General features: G+C 34.0%; 1 protein-coding gene across 2 annotated transcripts in view; it reads right to left on the bottom strand.

Moving 5' to 3' along the window:
• Tex15 (testis expressed 15, meiosis and synapsis associated) overlaps positions 1-12,629 on the bottom strand; it is an 82,111-nt gene that overhangs the window by 10,423 nt on the left and 59,059 nt on the right. For both annotated transcript variants that reach the window (XM_063239678.1, XM_063239679.1), the window contains exons 6-8: positions 10,844-10,990; positions 9,820-9,982; positions 1,635-8,764 (exon numbers count right to left, since the gene is read on the bottom strand). In XM_063239678.1, coding sequence (XP_063095748.1) covers positions 1,635-8,764; positions 9,820-9,982; positions 10,844-10,990 — 7,440 coding nt within the window. The remainder of the gene's footprint in view (positions 1-1,634; positions 8,765-9,819; positions 9,983-10,843; positions 10,991-12,629) is intronic.

Consider the following 12,629-nt stretch of genomic DNA (forward strand, 5'->3'; position numbering starts at 1 on the left):
AATTCACAGTAGCTAAATCTTGGAAGGGACCCATATGTACATTAACAGCAGCATAGGTAAAGATAATGTGATATTTACACCAGTGGAGTACTATACTGCCATAAAAATGATAAATATGAGTCATTTGTAGTAAAATGGATGCACTGAGACCATAAAGTTAAGTGAAGTAAACCAAAAATAAAAGCTTAAATTCATGATTTCTCTTTTATGAGAAGCTCAAAGTATAAATAAAGCATAAAGTAGAAGATAGCAGGAAACAAAGACACAGAATTTTGCAAACGGGAAGGTTACTAAGAGATGGAGGGAGGGGCAATAAGGGAAGAGAAGTAAAAAGAACTGAGATTATACACACATACCAACTTCTATGATGCAAATGATCATTATGGACTGCAAACAGGTACTAATACAACCAACAGTTTTTAAAGACACTGATTAAATTACTGTTCTCTAGAACTAGAATTAACTCAAAAATATGTAAAATTGGAGTGAGCAAAGAATCTTTCCATTTTGCATATAGGTTTCTGTTTGCTTCTGAACTAATAATTTCTCAGACTTGTGAGAGAAGCCCTGAGTACAGCAGGGACAAGTGTTACTATGGGCTCTGGAGCAAGAACATCTGGTTTTAGATACAGGTTCTCCCATGTACTATGAAATCTTGCAAAGTTGCCAAATTTTCCTGTCTCAGTTTTCTTACCTTTAAATGAGAGAATGATGATGCACATATCCTAAGGATTATTTATTTGTATGTGTTACACAAATTATGTTTTTGTATAGGACTTTTTCTAACTTCCTGATAATTGTCTACTGAAAATATTTGCTCAATTTCTCCACCTAGATCAGTGACCATGAACCTGTGACATGTGTGCCATACTGTGAACTATTATCACTGCAAGCTCTACAGGGTTTGGCATTACTGATCTAGGTTAACAGTGAAGTATGCTTCACTAGCTTGCTGTTAATATGCACTGCACATTGGGCATAGGTTTGGTACACAGATACTACTCAATAAACATTTGGTTGTTCACTTAACTGATATTTATAATGAACTTTTCCCTAAAAAGCTACTAAAGCCAGATGTGCTAATGCACACCTGTAATCTCAGTACTCTGAAAAGTTTATGCAGGAGGATCATAATTTTGAGCCCAGCCTTGCAACTCTGAGACCCTATCTCAAAATAAAAACGAGGTAGGGATGTAGAACTCGGTGTGAAGCTATGGATTCAATTCCCAGTACTGGAAAGAAACAAAAATGAAAAGCTACTTAAAAGTTCATTCTTCTAAAAACTGTTTTCTAAATAAAGGACATCTGCAAGGCATCTCTCATATGTACAATAATTTATGTAACATTTCACAGATGAGTTAAAAATTTAATCCAATACTTTGATAACCAAAGTTAAATTTTTCAAGGCAATATTTCAACCATACTCAGCTTTTACAACTCTGCAAAATATCTGTCTGCTTAAAGAGTAGACACATTCTCAAAAAGAATATAGCAGGGCTGGAGATTTAGCTCAGCGGCATAAGCACCTGCCTTACAAGCAGGCAGTCGTGAGTTCGATCCTCGGTACTGATAAAAAGACAAAAAAAAAAAAAAAAAAAAAAGAATATAGCAAATTCATTTTAAAACATTCATACCTTTCTCTTCTTAGAACTAGAAATATTATTTTTCTCTTTTTCCTGAGAGTCTTCACACTTGTCCAGAGCACTAGGCTGCCTTTTAGATGAGCTTGAAACATTTTTGATTATGTACACTGAAGTTGAGGGTACCTTTGCAGAAATATTTGGTCTGGTATTTTCCTTAGGTGTTGTAAAATGAACGTTCAACTTTTCTTTTCTCTTCGGTTGGGAATTATTCGTTTTGTTATGCAGCATTTGGCATAGGATAAAAGGAGTGGTTAATTTAGCATTTTTAGCACATATAATTTTCATATGGCCAATTGTTTTCATAACTTTCATAATATGGGCAATTTTTCCTACATCTTTCTGAGGGACAGACATTACACATTTGAGTATTGTAGACAACTGATAATAGTTGTGTTCTAACTCCATCACAGTGTTTCCATAATTTATGGATATTATATATGGGACAAAACCAATATATGTGGAAAAGGGGTACTCTGATTTCTTTAGGAGCTTTTTTATTTCTGAAAGTTCTTTCAGTTCCCTTGAGAATAAATGAACAGCATATGAACAATTGACAGCATCACTGTACTTGTAGATGACATCCAGATCTTTCTTACACTCAGAAATACCAGTTTCTACTGCTTTCCTAAGGCAATCTCTTGGGTTATCGTCAAGAAATGAGAAAGAAAGCATTTTTTCTTGGCAGTGAACCAGTTCAGGAAGAAGTGACAAATCAAACCAAAGCATACCTCGAAATCTTTGGTTATCTAATTTCTTTGCCATTGAGTTTTTAAGAAAGTGAACTGTTTCTGAAAGCATGGAGATTTCGATATATGTTTCAGTTGCTTCCGGCTTTAAAAGTACAGCCCTATGTCTATGATTTTTTGGCACGTCTAAAACGTTTTCTTCTGTGATAAAAATTTCATCTATGTTTTCTTCTTGCAGCATCTGAAAATATTTTTTTAAAGTTTCTAAGTGATCTGTACATAACAAAGTAAGCTCCTGTAACTTTTTTAAGTCTGCAAATTCAGCCTGATCCAGTATTTCACTAATACTAATACCTGAGTGTGAAAACAAAGTACTTTTTTCTATTGAAATCAGACTATCTGACTTTCTGGAAGTGATCATAGTATCTTCCTTAAGCTCCACATTGCAAGATGGTTCATTGTTTAAATTTTCAGACAAAGTATCACATATCTTTTGCAATTTAGATAGAGCCCATTCATTCATTTTATGTATCACTTCTTTCTTTTGTAAGTATTTTTTGCTGAGAGACTGTCTCTTTTCTTTCCAAACAAGATTTTTTGCAGCATCAAAAAAGATGTGTTCTAGACCATAAAGAGAGACTTTAATATTTATTGCCTCATTGGTCTTGATAAAATTAACTTTTGAGGAAATCATTTCTATAATAATCCAGAGATGGTCTTGTTTTCCTGGATATGAATGACCTGTAGGACAGTCTCCATATATACTGATCAGTTTTAAGGTACTTTTTCTTAAGATTTCTAGGTCTCCTAAACTATCTCCAAAGTTAACTCCACAGGTAAACGGAATGGAAAGAGCAAAGTTAAAGCAATCAGAACACTGTTTCATTATGGCTTCACATTCACTAATCTGTCGTCTATATTTTAATAATGCATAGTATGAGTTATTTTCCCTTTTTGTTTCAGTAAACAATTCAATTAACTGACTATGGTAATTCTGCAACTCACAGAATGCATTATATTTTAACCTTTCTTGAAAAGCTGGGTAGAAACTAGATTGCAGTTGATATCCATGTGGCCTGCTAAGAAGCTCACTGTACAATGTCTCATCATACCAAAGCAAGCTTCGGAATGTTGGTTCACCTTCTAAGAGCCTTTTCTTATTTTCAATGAATTGAATGGTTTCCATTACCATTTGAAGTTCTACCAAAGAGTCAACAGCACACGGTTTTAATTTGTCGTTGCAATTATTCCACAGATTTTGTTCTACCAACAGCTCTCTTGAAATGAGAATTTGTTCAAGTGAACATTCCTGCTTCCTTTCAAAAGCTTCAACAAATAAAGGGAGAATATTATGACAAGCCTTAGTTTCTTCCTCCAGAATCTCCAAAGATGATGCTTTATCTGCCCTCTGTAAAATCTCAGACAGCTCTGTTACAAGAGCTGTATGAATAACTGAGCAATTTTTTTCTTTTAATTCATTCACATTTGTAGGTTTCTGAATAACAGGAACTTTAGAAGTTTCAGAGTTGGCATGGAGAATAGGCATGTGATCAATTTTCAGAATGCCTGGCTTGGAAATATAGCCAAACTGACAGGCACTACTTGTTCTTCTCTTCTCCTCCCTTTTTCTTATGTTAAGCCTGCTAGAAACCGTGTTATTCAAATAGACTGCCTCTGGAGTAGTTTCAATGCTTAGGTGAGAATCAATCAAGTTACTTTTAACTGTTTTCATATTTAACTGAAAGGGCTTTTCTTTTAGGATCTTATTTTTATTTTTGTGCTCACTCTTAACTGATTCTTCAGACATACTTTTTTGGTAAAATGAATCTTTTGCTTTTTCTGCTTGCTCAATTTTCCTAATTTTTCTGCTCCAAGTATCTTTCTTTACAATACATTTTTTTGAAAAATCCTTTATAATACCTTTGCAGAGCAGAGAACTATCACTGAAAGATAGTTTCTTCATATTTTCACCGTAACTTTTAATCTCTTCAGTTACCATTAGATTCAGTTCTGAATGCTCAGTAGTATTTCTTTCATTCTCTTCTAAATAGACACAACTTAAAGACCGTTGTGTCTTTAGAAGCTCCTTTCCTCCATTTATCTGCTGAAAGTGTGACACAGTAGTTGGTGTTGAGGAATAATCTATAGTAAGAATTCTCTGTTTATCCAAACAAGATTTTGAAGATTCTCCCTCAGTATCTGTCACTGGAGTGGCAGATAACTGAAGAGCACTGTACTTTTTGCTTGATATTAAAATTATGTTGAATGGATTCATATAGTTTTCAGTTGGAGCTATCCACCTTTCTACAGGAAAACTTTCTTTCGGGTTATTTTGACAGCCAGATATAATACAATTATCTCCTTTGTAGGTATCAATATTTAAAAGGAGTTTCATATTGGAATTTAAGGTAGAAATAAGTAGGTCAGTTTTCACTTTTGTGTGGGCTAGACATACTACCTGACAGTTTTTCTCTGTTCTATAACTTGCATTGGTTTTTTTTCTTCCCCTTAAAGATACTAAACTACTTTTACTTATCACTTCATTAGTTTCAGAATTCTTTTTTGCCACATCCTTGTGATATGCTGAATGGTTCCTAAGCTTTTCACATTTACTAATGTTCGATAACTTTGTGTCAGTTTGATTTTCAGACTGTTTATCATCTGAGTAAAGCAGATACTCAGTTTTTCCAGAAAAAGGCTTAAACTCTGATGATACTAAATATTCCATACTGTTATTATCATATTCTGGTTGATGTGTACTTTTGGATATAGAGAACAGTGATAACTGTGATTCAGGATACTGGTGTTCATCACAAAATTCTCTAGCATGAACAATGGTGTGACTTTTGGAGATACTGCTAGTCGCACTTTTCTTGGAATGGCACATTGCAATCTTCTCTCCATTTGTTTTGTATGATGTGTGCTTTGACATGCAGACAGACTGACTAATATCAAAGCCAAAAGCTCTTTCCCCAAGTTTATCATATTTTATTTTTGATAAAAAATGCTTGGAATATCTTCTTTCAGACACAGAAGTATAACCTTGAAGGTCACAGCTTTCCCAAAAATTGTTGCATGTTATTTCATATGCTTTAGGCAATGGGCCCTTTCTTCTTTCTCCCACTTTAGCTATAAGATGCAAAGATGTGCGAATTCTTCTATGAGCTTTCTTTAAGTGAAGAACAGCTCTGTTTAGTTTTCTGGAAAGGCGTTTGCTTTTACACAAAGATGCTTCACTATTTAAAATATCTAGGACATTTCTAATGTGCCTTTCTGACTGTGAAAATGTTTTCATTCGTCCTTGGGATAATGAAGAAAAACACTCAGATGAGTCATGGTTGGATAGTCTCCTTTCCTTCTCACAACTTTCACGCCATCTCAAATTTTTATGTGACGTGTTTTGAATCTTAAAAGATATATGTTTGCTAATTCTTGATTCCTTGTCCTTTTTATTTCTAGTATCATTAAAGTCAGCTTTTGGTTTTGTGAATAAACATGTGGGGTTACCATTTATTGTTGTGACATTAGAGGATTCAGTAGAAAATGATTCATTGTTTTTTTTTCCAGACATATGATTCTTACCAGTATTGTGGCTCAAGTTAGAAGAATGGGACATTACAGATTTATTCACAAGTCCTGAATCCTGTATGGAATCACCAAACTGATCTTCACATGGATATCCTGAATTTCCACAAGACGACTTGGAATAAATTTCAAATCCTGTATCTTTCCCCTCTTCATTCATTCTTGCTTTTGTGGCTTTTGTAGAACATTTGTAAAAATTATCTTTCACTGAAAGGGTATCATCAAGGGGACTAAATGTTGGTCTACATGTATTAGTAATTCTAACCTGTAGATCTGGAAGTAAAATTGGGTACAGGTTTTTTTGGTAAGTAGAAGAAATAGTGTTCTTAGAGTGATGCTGGTCTGCATTCTCTCTTGTGGGGCTTCCCAAATTGTCCATCTTTCTATGATTGCTTCCAAACAGACCTTCCCAATCGATACGAGACTTCAGAGCCTCATACTCTTCATCAAGTATATCTTCATGGCTATTTTGATGAAATAAAAAAGACTCATCATATGTTTCCAATTCTAATTCAATCTCACTTGCCACATCAAAATTTGGAAGAATTGAGTTCTCATTCCCTGGTCGATGAGTTGGATCTTGTAATTTATTTTTATCCACATTAATTTCATAATCAATAATCCTGTGGCTTACTGACAGACCAAAATCTGGACTCTTAGAAATATGAGTTTCTTTAAACTGGTGTCTTTGCTGAGCTTCCTGATTTGCACTTAATGTACGCAAAGAAGGACTAGCTAACTCTATTGCAGGATTTGAAGCTACACCTACTACTGAAGAACCTGCAATTTCAAGAAATGCTGTCAAAGCCAAATGCTCTGCATTTCTTCCAGTGTTCTGCATATCTCTTTGTTTCATAGCAGCAAGAGTATCTTCATTGTCTAATAATGTAGTTTCTGGTATTATACGTTTTTCTCCCCAAATCAAGCTTGTACCAGAAATGTGTTCAGAATTGAGAATTTCTACTCTGTTCCCATTTTTATTCTTTTTCCTGTCTTCTGTAATAGTGAAAGTACTGTTTGCATGGTATTCTTGCTTTTCATTTCCATATATAGTCTCTACGTTGTTTTCTGGAGATGAAGTTCTATCATCCTCTTTGACTTCATTTTTGTTTTCTTTATCATTATCTCCTAGCCCTTTGAAATGAATATTTATGTATTTATCACTCAATTGTTCATTACCAGACAGAATGTGAGCCTGATCTTCATTTTCAATATAAGCAGTTTCTTTGCAGTCTCTTTGAATGGCCTCTAATGACATTGGCTTATTGTCATTTTTCCTCTGGACACATACATATTCTCTAGTTTTGCTGCGATTTGAATTGTTAAGGGCTGTTTCAATACTGTGAAACATAGTTATAGAATTAGCAAGCAGTTCTCTGGTCTGAGGAATGTCTTTTGGTTCCTGGAAAGCATCAGTTATAATGCTCACACAATTTTGATCTGTTTTTTCCAAATTCACCTTCCTTAGCTTTTGAGAAAACTCAAAACTTGTACACATGCTATCTTCATAATTCATGGAATGTTGAGGATGATTTTGTGAAAGGCATGCTGTATTAAAAGTAAGACTGTTTTCTAATTCCAATGCTAGGTGATGCTGTTTATTATCCTCTGTGGTAAACATGGGAGATTCCTCCCTATTTCCTCCCAAAGAATTAAGGGTTTCATCATCATTGTATTCTTGGCATGAAGAAATGTAATTATTCTTTGGAGTGATTTTTGTTTCATTTGTGAAATAATTTTCAGTATCTTTTTCCAAAGTTTGCTTTTCTTCATATCTGTAACTGTCTTCTGGGTCAGTGAAGTTTCTTATCTTGCCAGTATTTTGAATACATTCATCTATGCTTTCTTTCCTTTGGGGTGGGAAAACAGACATAGGATGATCAATATGAATTACAGTGTTAAAGTTAGACGAAGAGAATTCCTTTGAGATATGACTATTGGAGTCTTCTGTGTAAGCACAGCTATGTGCCTTGCTGCTTTGCTTAATTAAAAGTGGAACACTGTTTCTCTCTGGGGTTCCCTGGGCCTTTTCCTCACTCTGTGTTTGGTTCTCAAGCTCTGAAACATTTAACAAAGACACTGGGAAGGAAAAACTGCCTTGGTTGTTATACTGTCTAATCCAAGTAACTTTTTTAGGTGTTATACAATCACAGTCCTTTGCACCCATGTTGTGAGTCTCAGATGGTGAGTCAAAAAATAATCTGCAGCACGTGGTATCCAAACAATCTGAAAGAGCAGCACAATCATGAACGGTAACTTCAGATGAAGATGCAGAATTAGTTGGCACATGTGACAGGTTCATTTCTGAATTACCATCTAAATTCTTCTCAAATGACAAAGTCTCACTGAAGCCTGTAGGATTATTTTGTTTCCCCATACTTTCTTCTCTTTTCATCAGTCTTGGGTCTTTGATGAATTTTGATGTAATTACTATACTTGAGTCAATATTATTGTGAGGCATATGAGTAGTAGACATAACATTTAAAATATCTTTAAGATATGTGGAAGACACATGATCACCTTTACCATTTTCTCTGTTATCACTGGGCACAAAAGGAGGACTTGAATCATACATCTGTCCTTGAAAATTACCTCCAATTTCGGCTAAACTGTTCTCTGACTGCCCACTATATGTATCAAGTATAGACATGTTTCCATTTTGCACATTTTCATAAGAACTAGAAATATTTGCATCGAAGCAATTTATCTCTGAATTTTGTGTACTGCATGAACAGTTTTCTGGAACAAATGAATCTACAGGTTTCCTGAAATGCTCAAAAATTACAGTAGCATCTTTTCCCTTTCCAATTCTTTTGGCCACTGTACAGTTATTCAGAGAGCATGTTCTTTCTGTGAAAACAATAAGAACAATGTAGACAAATCAATGCAAGAAAATTGTCATAAATGATTTTAATTAAAAGTTCATCTAATAATATAATGCTGATTAGAATTTGTTCTCAGAAGAAGAGCAGAGAGATAAGACAATTAGCACCAAGCTAAAAAAGTATAAATGATGCATGGTAAGCTCTACCTTAGTCTAGGACCTACTAACAAAAGCACATGATATTAAAAATGGATTCTGACAATAACTGAAAACTTAAATAGGAAAATATTCTTCTAAGCTAACCCTTATATTAATTTCTAGTAATGTGGTATTTAACAGCAGCATTTACATATTTGTAGGCAAAGTTGTCTCCCATCTACTGTTACCTTGCTTCTTTTACCATGGAAGGAAAAAAGGGAAGAAAAAAAGAGAATGAGATGAAGAGGTAGGGGAAGAAAGCCCCAAAAGTCTCACAAAGTCTTTTTCAGGAGCCAAAGCAAATTACTACTACTCTGCCACAGCACAATGAGCATTCCTGTTAACAGAAGTGTACTGGTCAGATTTTTCTAACATTTACTGCGTTTTATATGCCCTTCTTTCCTTCCTTTGACCCAGGATCTCACTATGTAATTTAGGATAGCCTGGAGTCATTATATAGCCCAGGTTGGCCTCAAACTCACAGCAATCTTCCTATCTCAGTCTCTTGAATACTTGCATATATTTTATACTTTGAATGCAAGTGCAGACAATATTCTTAATTATCCTGGGCAATGAATAGTTTCATGGTGTGAAATTTCTCTGGCATCATGCTGGTGCTCAAAAAGTTTTAGATTTTGAAGCATTTCAAATTTTGGATTAAGATACTCAATATGTGTATATAAATAAAAATCTGAAAAGTAGAGGTGAATTTGCTAACTTTATATAAATTTATTCCTTAAATTTCCTTTGTAAATTGAAATAATAAAGAAAACCCATTTTACAAAAACCCATTTTGTTCAGAGACACACAATGTATTAAAAAATATTCAGCAATTTTAACATCAGCACAATACCACTGAAGTAGAATAATGCGTCTATCTTACCAGGTCTCTTAGGAAATCCTGTTGTAAGCAATCTCAAAGATGTGGTAAGGTGCCCAATATCCATTTTTTGACCAATAAATTTTACCGTTACTATCCCATATGGAAGACACTGCCTAGGTTTATCTACTGGCTTTGAAAAGACACTGTACTCATAGAAATACACCTGAAGGATAAAAACAAAAACAAGTTTATGCTGATGAATTTTGGCAGTTAAATTCAAGCTCATACTTTAAAAAATGTTGCATAGCTGCATGGTATTACATAATTTACCTAATTCCATGTACAGTTCCCTCCTGTCCGCTTCAAGCTTAAATTTTAAAGATACATAAAATTCTTTTTCCCTCCACCAAGTATTTGCAACGTTTGCAGAAACAAATATAATCTGTTTTTCAAACAGGAAGCATTATGCAATCATTAACAGTTAAATGTTGTGCATACATTCTGAACCATTACATTGTTTTGATAGAAAAATTAGGCAAACATGTTAGTACTTTTTACATGTAGGCATATGTATATACTCATGTACAGAAACTTTACCTTCATTTACTTAAAACTTAACCTTCTCTGGACATTAAAAGCCTACAAAAGTAAGCAAAATATGATAGAAAACTGCCGTTTCACCTCACGGCTAAATACATAAAGCTTTTCTTATCTTCCAAAGTACACAGAATTGTTAATACTGTTTCAAAATAGCCTTATTCATCTTAAAATTAACATTTGTAATATATCAGAATTATGGAGTACAAATGGTATTTTGACTACACATGTGTCAGAATGATTAAATGAAACTAACATATCTAAAATTGGTGATACCCAATTTTTATGTTGAAACATCTGAAATCAGCAATTTTGAAATACAAATAATAATTATGGTCTTCTTGCTATGAAGCCTTAATTTAAAAGAGAATTTTGTATGGGTTCCAAGTTAGGAATTAATCTATTGTACATCTAAGTAAAAGTAGTCACTATACTAAGCACTATATTAAGTGATTTTCAAGTCAAATGAAACATAATGTTAACATACAACTGAATTGTAGGCTTGTAGCTCGATGGTATCTTTCAGAGACGGTACACTTCTTGACATGTGGCAATCAAAGTTAGGAAAAGGATCCAAAGGAAGTTTGTTTATATCCATAGAAGGTTGAATTTTTTTTACTTTCCCAAAGAGAACCTAAGGAAAAAAAAACCATCAAAACACTTTAAACTTTCGTGTATCAATTAGGAAAGTAAAGCTAACACTTTTTTTGATAGGCTACAACTATGAATAGGAAAAATAATCTATGTCCCAGATAAATGGAATGGTTTAACACTGGACTGGTTAAACTGAAGTTAGCAAAGTTCAAATAACATTTTCAGAAAATCTATTTTTTTGAAATGAGTTTTAGTCTAAATATTTAAAAGACTACACAAGAATATTCAAAAAATTATTCTAAACGTTAGGTCAGAGAGAGAACAATGGTACACAACAGGTAACTTGCAGTTCCAGGTATTAAAATATTTTAATACAAGAAAAGGCAGAGAAAAGACAAAAATTGGAAAATTAAAAGCCCGTAAGTCCACACAGATATTAAAAATATAGTATGGGGGGGCTGGGGATTTAGCTCAGCGGCATAAGTGCCTGCCTTGCAAGGCGGCAGTCATGAATTCGATCCCTGGTACTGATAAAAACAAAAAAGACAAAAAAAAAAAATAGTATGTTATTAAAGGTATCATTTTATTCTATTTTCATTTTAAAAAGTATTTTTATATTTTTGCAGTCCTGGGGATTGAACCCCAGGCTTCTTGCATGCTAGGCAAGACTTCTACCAGTACGGTATATCCCCAGCCCTAAAGGTATCATTTTAAAGAAGTGAAGCAAGAAGAGATTATTAAATAGTAGGGAACAATAGAAAAAATTAAATGTCTTTGTTAATTTATAAAGCAAAATAAACATTAAATTAAATAAGTATTAAGTACAAGCAAATATTTATCTAAAATCAAAATGTGAAATCTTTTCTAAGAAATAATACCAATGAGGACTGGCAATGTAACTCAGTAGCAAAACTCTTGCCTAGCATGTGTTAGGTACTGAGCTCAAACCTTAGAACCACAAAAAAAGAACTTATACCAAGGACCATATGCTGAAACACAAAAACTTCACCATGTAATACTTAAAAGCTTCACAGCTTCAAACAGAAAAAAGTCCAAAGTTTTTGTAAAGCCCAAACCATAGACATAATTCACAAAAGAGAGCTGGAACTAAGTGCAAGGAGTATCATAAAAGGTAAATATTTTATAGAAAGTCAGAAATTCTATTACTATTGTTTTTAATGGTCAGTACATTAATATAAAAATCAAAACAAGGTACTTAACAGTGGAACACATCTGTAATTCCAGGTACTTGGGAGGCTGAGGGAGGGGATTGGCAAATTTGAGGCCAGCAAGGTAATACAGCATTATTCTATCTCAAAAACAACAACAACAACAACAACAACAACACACACACACACACACACACACACACACACACACACACAGCAAAACAAGTCAGATATGGTGGCATATGCCTGTAATTCCAGCACTCAGGAAGCTGAGGAGGCAAGAGTGAGTTCAAGATCAGCCTGTGTTACAAAAGTGAAACCCAAAGCAAACAAATGGACAAACAAAAAATAAATACTAAATGTGATGTGGTATCCTAAATTAGGTACTTGAACACAAAGAAACATGCACAGAAAGTCTAGCAAAAGCAAGTATCTGTAGTATCAATGAGAGGTCTCGGTTTTGACACGTGTCAGTCATATAAACTGCTAACATTAGGGGAAGCCGGGTGT

The sequence above is a fragment of the Cavia porcellus genome, unplaced genomic scaffold, assembly GCF_034190915.1.
Source record: "Cavia porcellus strain 051 isolate PalLab524CR breed Dunkin Hartley unplaced genomic scaffold, mCavPor4.1 scaffold_29, whole genome shotgun sequence".
Classification (NCBI taxonomy): Eukaryota; Metazoa; Chordata; class Mammalia; order Rodentia; family Caviidae; genus Cavia; species Cavia porcellus.